This window comes from Budorcas taxicolor, chromosome 10 (genome assembly GCF_023091745.1).
Source record: "Budorcas taxicolor isolate Tak-1 chromosome 10, Takin1.1, whole genome shotgun sequence".
Lineage (NCBI taxonomy): Eukaryota > Metazoa > Chordata > Mammalia > Artiodactyla > Bovidae > Budorcas > Budorcas taxicolor.
Window position 1 is genome coordinate 20,995,620 of NC_068919.1, and position 12,782 is coordinate 21,008,401.

Genomic DNA, 12,782 nt, shown 5'->3' on the forward strand with positions numbered 1-12,782 from the left:
AGGGGGAGGGGGAAAAGAAGGAAAGGGGCGGGGCTGAGGGGGGCGGGCCTGGACGTCGGGAGTGAAAGCGAAAGCCCAGGCGGCGAACTGGGGGACCGGAGATCTAGCAGGAACTGGAGCAGCATGGCCAAGCCTTGTGGGGTGCGCCTGAGCGGGGAAGCCCGCAAACAGGTAACGGGGGACCGGGAGGCCAGGAAGAGGCCGAGGAGCCCCTCTGAATGGAGGCCAGACTGGGTGCTCCGGGGGAACGAGGCCGCGCCAGAGAAATCTCCCAACCTCTCTAAGTGCTTTCACTTCTGCCCCGGGGGATTACAGATACCTGCTCTCTGGACTATCTCTGCACTGAGCATAGGTTTCCAGGGAAATCTGGCTTGTGGTGCGAAAGAACTGAGCCAAGTTGGAGGGCATCCCATTGAGGGTGGGATCTTACTCTGGACAACCGAGACCCTTAACCGACATCCGGGTACTGCTCTCTGTGCAGGTGGATGTCTTCAGGCAAAATCTTTTCCAGGAGGTAAGTAAGTCTTCAGGATTCAAGCGATTTAATCCAGAATCTAAGGCCAATACTTGAGGGTTGCAACTTCTCAGACTGATCCCCAAACCCACCCTCGCCCCGTGCACTACTTTATCAAACCTCCACCCAAGATAAGCTCTTAATTATTGATCTCTGCTTTTACTTTGACCTCTCTTAAAACCGTCCTCAGTTCCGTCACTTCCTCTCCCCTCTTTTGGTGTGGAGGGAAAAGCCATGGCCCCAAAGTATGAATGAATACCACAATTCTTGGTTCTGCTGCGTCCCAGCTTGGGCAAGTCCCTTCACTTTTCAGGGCTTCAGTTCCCTCATTTGTAAGTGTTAGAGTCAATGATTTCCAAGGGCCCTTCCAGTCCCACTTCTCAGACATCTCACTGAATGTCTTCTGTGATTCTGACCCTTGCAATATAACCCACAGGCTGAGGAATTCCTCTACAGATTCTTGCCTCAGAAAATCATATACCTTAATCAGCTCTTGCAAGTAAGTAGTGTGAACTCCTCCTGCCCCATCCCATAGCCTCTCTCCCCTTCATCCACTCTCTCTGGCTAACAACTACATTCTGAATGCAGAATACAGTTGTAAGTGGTAGACTGGGAACATTAGAATAACATGAAGCCTGAGCCTAGGTTCCGAGGCAGAGGGCGGGTGTGATGTGTGAAGGGAAGGCTGTGACTCAGGCCAAGGGGGAAGAGGCTGGGCAGCCCCTGACGGTGAGCTCTGTGCAGGAGGACTCCTTCAATGTGACTGACCTGAATTCTCTCCGGGCCCCACTGGACATCCCCATTCCAGACCCCCCACCCAAGGATGATGAGGTGAGGCACTCAGGGTGTAGGGCTCTGGCTATAAACGCAGTGTAAATGATAGCCCCCCAACCTCCATGACTTTTCTAAAGCTATTTTTCCCCTTTTTCCCTTAGATGGAAACAGATAAGCAGGAGAAGAAAGAAGGTAAGAGAGGAAGAGGTGGCTAGGGAAAGGGAAATGGCACATTGTCTGTTGAATGAGAAAGGGTCTAAATCCCCTCTTTCTCACAGTCCCTAAGTGCGGCTTTCTCCCTGGGAATGAGAAGGTTCTGGCCTTGCTTGCCCTGGTTAAGCCAGAAGTCTGGACTCTCAAAGAAAAATGCATTCTGGTAAGGCTGGGAACTGGGGGACATAGAGAAGATACTCAAGTCCTTCATTCAGGAACTTATTCCCAAATTAGGAAGCTTCCTTCTGTGCCTTGTGTTTAGATACCTTTTGTTTATCACAATGGTGATCACATCCCCAAATCAGATGGTGCTGTATCCACCTCTATAACCTCTGAACCTACTGCTGTACCAGGTATGCAGGTGCTGTGATACAGTGAGCTGGTTTAAGAACTTAGGCCCTAGAGGGAGACTGCCTTAGTTCAAATCCTGACTCTATCACTTACCTAACTGGTTACTTTAAGTATGTCACTTAGACATCCTGTGACTCAGTTTTTTCATCTGTTGAGTGGGTACAATAAGAATATTTACCTTGAAAGGTTGTTGTGAAGATTAAATGAGATGTATAATACATAGCACAGTGCCTGGCATATAATAAGTACTCAGTTAAATGTAGGTTTATTAGGTAGTAGCAGTAATAAGAACAGAGAGTTTGTTGAATGATTTCTACATGATAACTTTTAATGTAGGTGATCACTTGGATCCAGCACCTGATCCCCAAAATTGAGGATGGAAATGACTTTGGGGTGGCAATCCAGGTAAGAAAGGGTATGTGAGGATGCTGAGAGCAGGGAGAGACTTGGAGAGAAAGGGACAGGAGCTGGACATGAACTGGGAGGAGGTGGGAGATAGTGAGTGAAGGAGGGAGATGAAGTGTTTTCTCTGCCTCGCATCTCTTTTGTCACCACAGGAAAAGGTGTTGGAGAGGGTAAATGCAGTCAAGACCAAAGTGGAAGCCTTCCAGACAACTATTTCCAAGTGAGAACAGTTGGAGGGCTAGTATGGGGGTCTGCAGGGACATTTATTTGGGACTCCCAAAGCTGAGCATGCCCACTGGGATGAAGCAGGGCTTTGGGGAAGGTCTGAGGGAATATCTCTCTCTCTCGAAATAGTCATTCCTGTGGTTATTCCTCTTGCTCCTGGCAGGTACTTCTCAGAGCGTGGGGATGCTGTGGCCAAGGCCTCTAAGGAGACCCATGTAGTAAGTACATAGTCTACCCGCCTTTTAGCTGAGGCTGGCTGGGGTGGGGGCGGGTGAGGAAGTGGGGATAGAGGTCCTCTTTGTCTTGTTTATGACCTTTCCAATGTGGAGTATATTAAGCCCAAGAAAACTGATTTGGGTTTTACAAACCTTGACCCCTTTTCTCTGATCCTGTGTGATCCCATTTCTTGGCTGAGAAGGGGCTCATTCTTCAAGTTAGCTATTCCTTATATAAGGAAACGAGACTAATATCCCACCCTCCTATGGGGCTGACTCAGCTTTGCTTCTCACATCCCAGATGGATTACCGGGCCCTGGTGCACGAACGAGATGAGGCAGTCTATGGGGAGCTCAGGGCTATGGTGCTGGACCTGAGGGCCTTCTATGTGAGTCTGGAGTAAGCCCTTAAGGGAGGTGGATGAGGGAGGCAGGGGAAAGGCCGAGAAACTGACTGTTGTCCTCTGGCCTTCTTCCAGGCTGAGCTTTACCATATTATCAGCAGCAACCTGGAGAAAATTGTCAACCCAAAGGGTGAAGAGAAGCCATCTATGTACTGAGCCCAGGGTTAGAAGGGAAATAAATGACCTATACTTTGTGTAGATAACCTCTGGTGTGTGTCTTTCATTCAAAAAACATGTACTGTCACCTGGGCTTCTCTTGTGGCTCAGATGGTAAAGAATCTGCCTGCAATGTAGGAGACCCAGGTTTGATCCCTGGGTCAGGAAGATCCCCTGGAGAAGGAAATGGCAATCCACTCCAGTATTCTTACAGTAGCCTCAAGACTTCTCCATCCATACAGCACCGATGATAAAATATCTAGGTTAATGGTGAAAAGATTCTCCTAGAGAGGTTCACAGAGTTACACGGAGAAGAGAAGAGGGAGGAGGGAGATAGAGGTGACCAGGAGAAGAGGGGGAATCAAACGGGGAGAGAGCAATCTAGCCAGTAATCAATTCCCTATTTGCTTTCCACAGTCTGGAACACTCAGAGAGGTTCACGGAGTTACATAGAGAAAAGAGGAGGGAGGAAGGAGATAGAGGTGACCAGGAGAGCAGGGGGAGTCAAAAGGAGAGAGACCAATCTAGCCAGTAATCAGTTCCCTAAGTGTTCTCCACAACCTGGAACACCCAAAGAGATTCACAGAGTTAAGTAGAGAAGAGAAGGGGGAGGGAGGAGATAGAGGTGACCTGGGAGAGAAAAAGGAAAGTCAAAAGGGGAGAGAGCAATCAAGCCAGTAATCACACTTAGTAAAAATGGGTACTGAAGATTGGATTCTTAAAGGTACAAAATTAATAACAATACCAAAAAGCAAAGATTAAAAATCTAGACGTTAGACTCTCAAAAATACAATATTAAAAAAAAAAGTATAAAAAATGTATATATGAAATTTGCTTTAAAAATAGGGTCTTTTTGTGCAAGCTAATAGGTTTTAAAAATGAAAATTAAAGGAGTAATAACTTAAAATTTTTAAAAATTAAAAAAAATGATAATAGTAAAATATATCTAGGAATTTCTCTGGAGCTGTTGAGGGCAGTGTGGGGTCAGTTCCGTTTCAGATAGTTCCTTGTTCCAGCTTATACTTCTTCTCAAGGTCTATAGGCCCCTTCTGATGTAGTCAGTGCTAACTACCAGGTTTTAATCTGTTGCACGTGTCACTTCCAAAGTGATTCCCTCTTCTTTATTTTGACTTCCTCTTTTGCAAGTCTCTTCAGTGTCTGATTTCCACCCTGACGCAAGGGGGTGGTGGTGGACACTTTTTTAGGCTTACTTGTTCAGTTGTGCTATGGGGAGGGAGGAACACTGCAAACAAATATCACTGGCGTGTGTGGGGTGTGCTCGCAGTGTCTGGGCCACACTGGGTTTGCCACCCCCCAACCCGCCCCACTCACGGCGTGTGTGCTTTCTGGGTCTACACTGCTCAGGCTCCAGGTTGCTCTGCAGGGGAACTGTCTAAAGTGGGCCCTGGGTTGCATGCACTTCCCAGGTCTAAGCCGCTCAGGTTCAGGTTCTCGGGTACTCCACAAAGGCACAGTCTCGGTTGGGCCTGCGCTTTGTGCCCTTCCCAGGTCCAAGCAGCTCAGGCGACCAGGTGCTTGGCAAGCGCAACACTCCAGGATTCTTGCCTAGAGAATTACACGGACAGAAGAGACTGGTGGGCTACAGTCCATGGGGTCACAGACAGTTGGACACGACTGAGCAATTACACTTTTACTTTCAGTGTCACCTGTGTCCAGACACTAAATGTGAATGATGTGATAGGAAAGGGAGGGGTGCCAGGAAGACAAAGATGAATTAGAGATCCATCCTAGTCTTAGGAAGTCATCCTAAAGAACAGGGTGGGGGCTGTCACATGCCATCAGCCGTGAAGATAACCTGTATTTGGGACTTTCGTAAGATCATTTCCATCTGGAGGTCTCTTGAGTGCGTCCTGGGAGAGACGGCATTTGGGCAGAGCCCTTACAAGAATAATCAGGCTTTGGAAGGCTCTGCGGCTGAGGTCAGGGAATGAAGAAAGGTACAACCCTTGTCATCAGCTCAGGGCAAGCCCAGAGGGAGAATGAGGTTTTACTGCAAAAATTATGGGTAGATGGTTGGGTTTCTTCTCAAGGGTTGGGAGGGTAAAAAACACTTCCAAGGCATTAAGGCGAAGGAAATTATACCACAGGACATTATGGGAAGGATAGGTCAATAAAATTCTTTTTGACCTTTACCTCCTCCTTTCTGCAATTACTTCCCCGGGGAAACCAAGGGCCAGATAACTTGAAGTACGAAAAGTAACACGGCTTAGTAAGTGGCAGAACCACCACTCTAGAATACAGACCCATTAATTTCATAGCAGGAACCATACTGTCCGCTATGTACCTAAGCTCGAGATTCCATGGCTCCTGTAGACTCCCGACTTGGGTGCGGGCTCCACCCAGAGGGCTCAACAGGGCCTGTATGGACGGGAAGCAGAGGTAACAGACGCAGCCATCTTGCAATCAAGAGCCGAAGTGGGACAGCCTAGCCAATCAGCGCGCGGGCAACTCTCTAGTTTCCAGTCAAAGGCGGGGCGAGGTTGGATATTGCCGGTGATTGGGCAAAATGATACCCTCTAAGCCTATCAAAGAGTACCATGTGGGCGTGACTCCAGAAGCGGCTCGGACGCGGAGCCCGGCTTTTGCGTGTGGTAGGCTGCGCCGTTTGGGGGCGGGAGTGGCGGAGCTCGGTGCTGCAACATGCCGTTTTGGCCGCCTGCGTTCCGGGCCAAGTGGGGGCCGGGAGTCGGGCCGAGGTCGGCCTGAGCTGACTGGCTGCCTTCGAGTCGAGTCAGCGTCACCGTCGAACCTAAGTGAGGGGGCACGGGGAAGGGCCTAGGCGGGCTCTGGGGCTCTGGAGGGGGCTTCGCGGACGCGAGCTGGGGCTCCGCTCGCCATGGGGGAGGTGGAGATCTCGGCCCGGGCCTACGTGAAGATGAGCCTGCACGCCGCCCGGTATCCGCATGCCGCTGTCAACGGGCTGTTGCTGGCGCCGGCGCCGCGGTCGGGAGAATGCCTGTGCCTCACCGACTGTGTGCCCCTGTTCCACAGCCACCTGGCCCTGTCTGTCATGCTGGAGGTCGCACTCAACCAGGTGCCGCCGCCGGACGCCCATCGACCACCGCGAAATCCCCTAACACCCCTAGCCCAAGCCCATCCCTGGTCTCTTGGCAGTAGTGCGCACCCACAGGGCGGGCGGCACGATTTAGTTACTGATGGCCCCTTTCCCATGGCAGGTGGATGTGTGGGGCGCGCAGGCCGGGCTGGTAGTGGCAGGGTACTACCATGCCAATGCAGCTTTGGACGACCAGAGGTGAGTGGGGTAGCCAGAGGCAGAAGGCTAAGGGTTATGGGGTGGGGGGTGTCAAGAGAACCTCTCTTGGTCATTCCTTCCATCTTCCCTTCATTCAAGGCTTAGGCACTGTAAAGCAGGCACTAGGCTGCGTACGCAGTGAGGAAATATAAAGAAGCGTATTTTTCTGAAGGAGCTAGGTGGGGGTGGGTAGGACAATATCAGTTTGACACCTGCTGTAACTGAGATGCCCCCCCCCCCCCCACCGCCGTCCCGCCCCAGCAAGTGCTGAAAACACAAAGAAAGCTCAACTGGAAACTTTTATTTTTTAAAGGAGGTTTCTTTTTATGTATACAGTTCACCATTTAACGACACAGGCTTGAACTACCTGGGGCAACAAACAGGCAAAAATTTTTCACTAAGTACTGCAGTACTACAGGACCCAAGGTTGGTTGAATTCCAATGTGGAATCCAGAATAGGGAAGGCCCACTGTAAAGTTATCAGCAGATTTTCAGCTGCTGAAGGCTCTGTGCCCCTAACCCCATCGTTGTTCAAGGGTCAACTATATATATAGAAAAAGCTATCTAGTTATAATCAAGTATTTGGATCAAACTATACTGTTTTGTAATTTGATTTTCCCTCCTTAATAAATATCTGACATCTTTCCATCTCTGCACTAATAGCTACCTTAACCTAACAGCTATATAGTACGAATATGGGCGTACCATAATTAATTTAATGCTTTACATTAAACATTGAGGTGGTTTCCATTTTTTTTTGTTATTACAGACACTGTCCTATTAATACAGTAAATTCTTTATAAGTAGAATTTCTGGGCTAGCACATGTATAGTATACAATAAAAGTTTGGATGGTTATGCCAAATTACTCTACAAAAAGACCATCGTAGATTTCCACTCTCACCAGCAGTGTCTGAGCACGTTTCCCACAGCACTGCAGCATCAGGCAGTCATGCATGAAGCATCAAGTAGGCCGGGTGCCCCCAGGCCAGATACAGGGAAAGGCCATCGCTGCATCCACGTCTTTGAGACCTGGGAGGCCCAGCTCAGATGGATGCAGTCTGCCCACAGTATGCTCCTCACACCTCTGATCTTCCCTCTACACAGCCCTGGGCCCCTGGCCTTGAAAATCGCCGGGCGGATTGCTGAATTCTTCCCTGATGCAGTACTTATTATGGTGAGGCTTGGTTTTCAGAATGGGGAGTTGGAAAGAAAGGAGGAAGGGGGAACCCTTGAAACCCTCACCAGCCCTTCCTTGTCCACACAGTTGGATAATCAGAAACTGGTACCCCAGCCTCACGTGCCCCCAGTTATCGTCCTGGAGAACCATGGTCTCCGCTGGGTCCCCAAGGACAAGAACTTGTGAGTGCCCCTCTGCTTCCACCTCTTCTTGGAAGCCCACAGCTCCTGAGCTGCCTCTGTTGTTGGTTCTGTCCCAAGGGTCCTTCTCTAGACCTACCCTGGCCCCACTCCCTGCTGAGTTTGACTGCCATGGGGGTTATTATTTCAGAGTGATGTGGAGGGACTGGGAAGAGTCACGGCAGATGGTGGGAGCATTACTAGAGGGCCGGGCCCACCAGCACCTTGTGGACTTTGACTGCCACCTTGATGACATCCGAGAGGATTGGACCAACCAGCAGCTCAACGCCCAGATCACCCAGTGGGTTGGTCCCACAAATGGAAATACCTGAGCCAGGGCCAGAGGGGAGGCTCAGGATCCAATAAAGAAACTTGGGCTGTTGGGCAATGGTATGACTATGTTTATTGTGCCTGGGAGGCAAGGTGAGGGAGAAACCAACAGGCAGAAGGTGGGGAAAGTCTGGAGTCCCCTGTAAAAGTCAGAAGGTCTCTGCTGGAGCCATCACAGAATGAGAAGAGGGTCTCAATAGATCATTCCCTTTGTTTCTCCCCTGGGCTTCTTGAGCTTCTCGAAGTTCTTCAGGATGATGTCATATAACACAGCCTATGGGGCCAGGGAGGAGAGAGTCAGCCCCCAGCCCCCAGTGGCTCTGTACCCCATTTCTAGCCTTGTGGAGAGGTCGAACTTTGTAACCCTTCACCCCAGCCTGCAGGGTCAGGGAGTGGGTGGCTTGGGAAAGCTGCCTCAGCCCACCCCCAACCCTCGCCTCCTCACATAAGCATTGCGGATCTCCATGACCATCAGCCGGATATCCCGGTACTCTGCCTCATCCAGCTCGTGCACCAGTTGCCGATAATCACCCTGCGGGAGACTTGGATCAGGCCTGACTTCAAGTGTCCCTCCTCCCTTGCACCCAGACTGAGACCTCACCTACCACGTGGGGCTGCTTAGCTGCTTTAGTTACAGCATCACCGCGCTCAGAGAAGTACCTGTGGGAAGTAGAAGGGTATGGAGCAGGAGGAGGAGGGAGCAGAGGCCTCAGTCTCTGCCAGAGGCAGAGCAGTGGGCAATGACTCACTTGGAAATTTGAGTGTGGAAGCCTTCTAGCTTGGTGTGAAGGGCAGTCATCAACTCAAACACCTTCTCCTGGGGAAAGAAAGCAGAAGGGAAAGTGGAAAGCAGCAAGGACTGGAGAGATAAAGTTGGAAGAGGAGTGGGGCAGTGCTCTCACCTGGACAGCCACTCCAAAATTATTCCCATCCTCAATCCGAGGTATTTGTAGCTGCAGCCAGGTGGTGACCTGGGAGGAGGGAGTGGCAAAGAAGCCCCATCAGTCTCAAACCCCATTCCCAGCTTCCTGTCCTTTGTTTCCTTGCTCACAGTGAATGGGAGTGTGTCAGGTCTGTCCTGAATGCCATGGCCTGGAATTCTGGCTTTACTTGCTGTGCCCTCTCCTGCTAAGACCTGGCAGGTGCCATGCCCAACTGGTAGGGACAAAGGAAGACAAAGGGTTTGACCTGAAGTGTGTGGATGGAAGTGGGGGGGCTCACCAGGTTGAGCTTCTCAATGACATCCTTGATCTCAGGCTTTACGCGCTGCAGGAGGACCACAATCTTCTCATTGCAGCTCACTGGGCCACATGGAGGACCTAGGAGGTGGGCACTGGGTTAGTCACATGACTGGGACTGTGCCAGGCAAGGAAAAGGCATCCTTAGGGAGGAGCTCCTGGGAAGTGAGACACAAGTCCCTTCCACCATAGTGATACCTTTGTCTTCATCTTCCCCTTTCTTCTTTTCATCCTTGTCTTCCTTCTGCAGGGAAAGGGAGGCTCTTGGGAGTCAGGCCTGAGGCTGATTTTTCCCAGGGTTGGGTCCCTCCTCCCAGGAATTCCCATCTTGCCTCCTGCTGTTTCCTCCGCTCCTCCTTCTCTTTCTCCTTGACTGGATCAGGCACTGGGATGTCCAATGGGGCCTTCAGATTGCTCAGGTTGGCTTCATTGAGAGCTGGCTCCTGGTGCAGGGTGGGAGAAGGGCTGGAGGCAGGGGCGAGCTCTCACCTCCTCACTCTCACAGCCCCTGAAGCTCTCCCTTTGGCCTCTACTCCCTGCCCAGCCCCAGTACCTTTAAAAATGCATCCAACTCAGAAATCTTCCTGGGAAAATAGCTCCCGAGCAGGTTCTCTGTCTGTGTGCAGGGTAACGGTAAGGGAGGATGGGGGTCAGAATCAAATTCCCTTCCTAAGCAGTGAAGGAAGGGCTGCCGCTGCCTAGCAAAGGAGGGCTGAGCAGTGGGCTTGGGGAGGGGTGGGGTAATGACCACGCAGGTCTTACCTTAGTACATAGGTCTTCACGGAACACATCCACCTGTGGGACACAAGCAGCCCTTCAGACATTTGGCTTTATGGCCAGTTTATTCGAGAACCCTTAGGGTTGCATGGGGTCTGACTTGGGTGTGGTGGGATTTGGGGAATAACATTCCTGGAAGTGAAGGGCGAACTGTTCAAGAGGGAACAGATCCCTCGGTGGGCAGTGGGAGGAGGGATGTAAGAGCTGCTGCGACTGGGGCAGGGTCGGAGTGCCCTGTGGAATGGGCGCGGGGCCTCCCATGGTGGCAGGGCAGAGCCCGAACCCCGTCTGTGTGTGGGCCCGGGCGCCGGGCCAGCAGATTTCCCCTTCACGCCAGGGCTCCGCTTCACCTCACCCCGCTGAACCTCGGCCGTCTCGCCTCTCCTCCCGCAGGCAGACCTGGCGGGGCTCTCCGGGCTCAGGTGCTCTGGGCACGGGGCCCATGAGTGTTCGGATGACTGACCCCTACTCGAGGGGCTGGGGGGCGGCTCACGGACTCCTTCAGTGTCTCGGAGGCACCCCTCCCTGATGGGCCCTTCCTAGAACCCGCAGCGCTCACCTTGGCTTGGGCTTCGGGCAGGACCCTGAGCGTGGCCATGGCCGGGGTAGGGGCCTGGCGAAGCACGCGGAGCGAGGAGTGGGCACGGGGAAGGGAAAGTGAAAGCAGCGATCCCCGCACGGCCTTCCTGGGTAGTGGGAGTGGAGGTACTAGAGGAGGCGGGGACAGACCAGAGAGAGGCGAGGAGCTGAGGAGTGCCGGGAGGCAGCCCAGCCGGGGCTCCCTCTAGAGTCAAAGAGGCGCCTTTCCGCCTCCCCGCATCCCCATCGCTGTCGGTCTTTCGATTCCCCGCCCACGACTCCGCCCACCTGCCCCACCCTCCCCGCCCTCCCCTTGACGCCCCGCCTCCCCGGCCACGAGGCGGGGGCCTGCCTCAGGACTCCCCGCCCCTCCCGCCCCCTGTCCCAGACCTCGGGCTCTCTTCCCAGCGCCGCCTGGGACAGTGATTAGCCTTATCTGCCTCTCTTCTGGGTGGTGAAGCAAGACTTGGCTTCCCTTCCTTTGCCCTGCCAGCGTGGACCCCTGGCTCCACGGGCATCGTCTGGCCCACGCAGTGACGTTCAGACTTTGGCATCATCCCATCACAGGACCTGGTCAGCTCTCTTAAGACCCTTGTGGACTCCATTCCTCTGTAACCCACTCACCACGCAGCAGCAGGATTCCACCTTGCTCTTGCTTAAAACTTTCTCAACTTCCTGTTGACCTTAGAATCCAAAGGACTTTCCTGGTCCAAAAGGCCTATCTGGCACCTGTTCCCCTTCAACTTTGCTTTCCACTGTTTTCTCCCTCTTTTCAGTTATAAATACCTGGACTTCGCAGTTGTTTCTCAAACCTGCCAGCGTTGTTCATTCCTGCCTCAAGGCCTTTGCTCTTGCTAATCCCTTTGCCTGACACAACCTACCCTGCCTCAGGATGTCATTCTGTTCTCAGCGTAGGTATCACTTCTTCAGAAAGAACTCTGCTTATAACTCCCTCCAAGTCTATTAGAAAGCAGCCTGTTTTAGTACCTTCACAGCACTATCTCTATGAAGTTAGTTTCTTTTTTGAGGATAGTGTGGTTTAGAGTAGGAGTTGGCAAACTTTTTCTGTCAAAGACCATATAGTAAATATTTTAGGCTTTGTAGTACCTGTAGCAGCTACTCAACTCTGCCATTGTAGCAGGAAACCAGCTATATACTTAAATAAATTAGTGTGGCTAGTTACCCTAAAATTTTATTTATGGACTGCTGCTGCTAAGTCGCTTCAGTGGTGTCCGACTCTGTGCGACCCCATAGACGGCAGCCCACCAGGCTCCCCCATCCCTGGGATTCTCCAGGCAAGAACACGGGAGTGGGTTGCCATTTCCTTCTCCAGTGCATGAAAGTGAGAGGTGAAAGTGAAGTCACTCAGTCGTGTCTGACTCTTAGCGACTCCATGGACTGCAGCCTACCACGCTTCTCCATCCATGGGATTTTCCAGGCAAGAGTACTGGAGTAGGGTGCCATATGGACAGTGGCATTTCAATTTCATGTAATTTTCACCTGTTATGAAATATTCTTTTTTTTAACCATTAAAAAATGTAAAATCATTTCTTAGCTCTCAGGCCATATAAACAGTGGCCACAGGACTGTTGCTTGCTGATCTCTGTTTTAGAGCACAAACAACAGATCCATACTGCCTGGGTTAATAATTCTAGCTCCAATATTTACTAGTTGTGAAAAACTTACTTAGCTCTGCACCTCCATTTTCACAAATGTACAGTGGGAACACTCCTACCTCATGGTGTTGTGAGGGCTAAATATGTGAATTTATATAAATAATTTATAGATACATAGAATGGTGCCTGATACAGGGTAAGCACAATAGTATTATTATTTGTAAGTTTATCATCAGGCAGTAACCCACGGGCCCCCAAACAGCAAAAACTTTGTCTTTCTTATTCACATGGCAAAGAACTATGCTTGGCTCAATGAACATCTTTTAAGAAAATAAGCATGTATAGACCCTCTTT

At 51.2% G+C, this 12,782-nt stretch overlaps 3 protein-coding genes across 3 annotated transcripts; 2 read left to right on the plus strand and 1 right to left on the minus strand.

Moving 5' to 3' along the window:
• The first annotated feature begins 62 nt into the window (after positions 1 to 62).
• PSME2 (proteasome activator subunit 2) lies at positions 63 to 3,303 on the plus strand. Its single transcript, XM_052646833.1, has 11 exons — positions 63 to 171; positions 482 to 514; positions 951 to 1,013; positions 1,259 to 1,345; positions 1,450 to 1,480; positions 1,567 to 1,664; positions 2,189 to 2,257; positions 2,410 to 2,477; positions 2,646 to 2,700; positions 2,999 to 3,085; positions 3,176 to 3,303. The coding sequence occupies exons 1-11, from the start codon at positions 124 to 126 to the stop codon at positions 3,254 to 3,256; spliced, it is 720 nt and encodes a 239-aa protein (XP_052502793.1). The 5' UTR covers positions 63 to 123; the 3' UTR covers positions 3,257 to 3,303.
• Positions 3,304 to 6,036: 2,733 nt separating this feature from the next.
• On the plus strand, positions 6,037 to 8,276 carry EMC9 (ER membrane protein complex subunit 9). Its single transcript, XM_052646248.1, has 5 exons — positions 6,037 to 6,311; positions 6,454 to 6,530; positions 7,637 to 7,706; positions 7,797 to 7,891; positions 8,040 to 8,276. Exons 1-5 carry the CDS (start codon positions 6,114 to 6,116, stop codon positions 8,218 to 8,220), a joined length of 621 nt encoding a protein of 206 aa, XP_052502208.1. The 5' UTR covers positions 6,037 to 6,113; the 3' UTR covers positions 8,221 to 8,276.
• Positions 8,275 to 11,012, minus strand: PSME1 (proteasome activator subunit 1). The gene is made up of 11 exons (XM_052646247.1): positions 10,793 to 11,012; positions 10,219 to 10,251; positions 10,010 to 10,072; positions 9,789 to 9,899; positions 9,655 to 9,700; positions 9,440 to 9,537; positions 9,121 to 9,189; positions 8,968 to 9,035; positions 8,824 to 8,878; positions 8,664 to 8,750; positions 8,275 to 8,492 (listed from the first exon to the last, which is right to left on the minus strand). The coding sequence occupies exons 1-11, from the start codon at positions 10,829 to 10,831 to the stop codon at positions 8,412 to 8,414; spliced, it is 750 nt and encodes a 249-aa protein (XP_052502207.1). The 5' UTR covers positions 10,832 to 11,012; the 3' UTR covers positions 8,275 to 8,411.
• Between the last annotated feature and the right edge of the window lie 1,770 nt (positions 11,013 to 12,782).

What these genes read in the sequence shown, in the direction of transcription:
- PSME2 (XM_052646833.1), top strand. Translation starts at nt 124, where the DNA reads ATGGCCAAGCCTTGTGGGGTGCGCCTGAGCGGGGAAGCCCGCAAACAG. An exon ending in TAAGCAGGAGAAGAAAGAAG is followed by an intron (nt 1,481 to 1,566) that starts GTAAGAGAGGAA and finishes TCTTTCTCACAG; the next exon opens with TCCCTAAGTGCGGCTTTCTC. An exon ending in TGGACCTGAGGGCCTTCTAT is followed by an intron (nt 3,086 to 3,175) that starts GTGAGTCTGGAG and finishes GCCTTCTTCCAG; the next exon opens with GCTGAGCTTTACCATATTAT.
- EMC9 (XM_052646248.1), top strand. Translation starts at nt 6,114, where the DNA reads ATGGGGGAGGTGGAGATCTCGGCCCGGGCCTACGTGAAGATGAGCCTG. An exon ending in GCAGCTTTGGACGACCAGAG is followed by an intron (nt 6,531 to 7,636) that starts GTGAGTGGGGTA and finishes CCCTCTACACAG; the next exon opens with CCCTGGGCCCCTGGCCTTGA. An exon ending in CTGATGCAGTACTTATTATG is followed by an intron (nt 7,707 to 7,796) that starts GTGAGGCTTGGT and finishes TTGTCCACACAG; the next exon opens with TTGGATAATCAGAAACTGGT.
- PSME1 (XM_052646247.1), bottom strand. Translation starts at nt 10,831, where the DNA reads ATGGCCACGCTCAGGGTCCTGCCCGAAGCCCAAGCCAAG. An exon ending in AGGGGAAGATGAAGACAAAG is followed by an intron (nt 9,538 to 9,654) that starts GTATCACTATGG and finishes CCCACCTCCTAG; the next exon opens with GTCCTCCATGTGGCCCAGTG. An exon ending in ATTTTGGAGTGGCTGTCCAG is followed by an intron (nt 9,036 to 9,120) that starts GTGAGAGCACTG and finishes TTCTTTCCCCAG; the next exon opens with GAGAAGGTGTTTGAGTTGAT.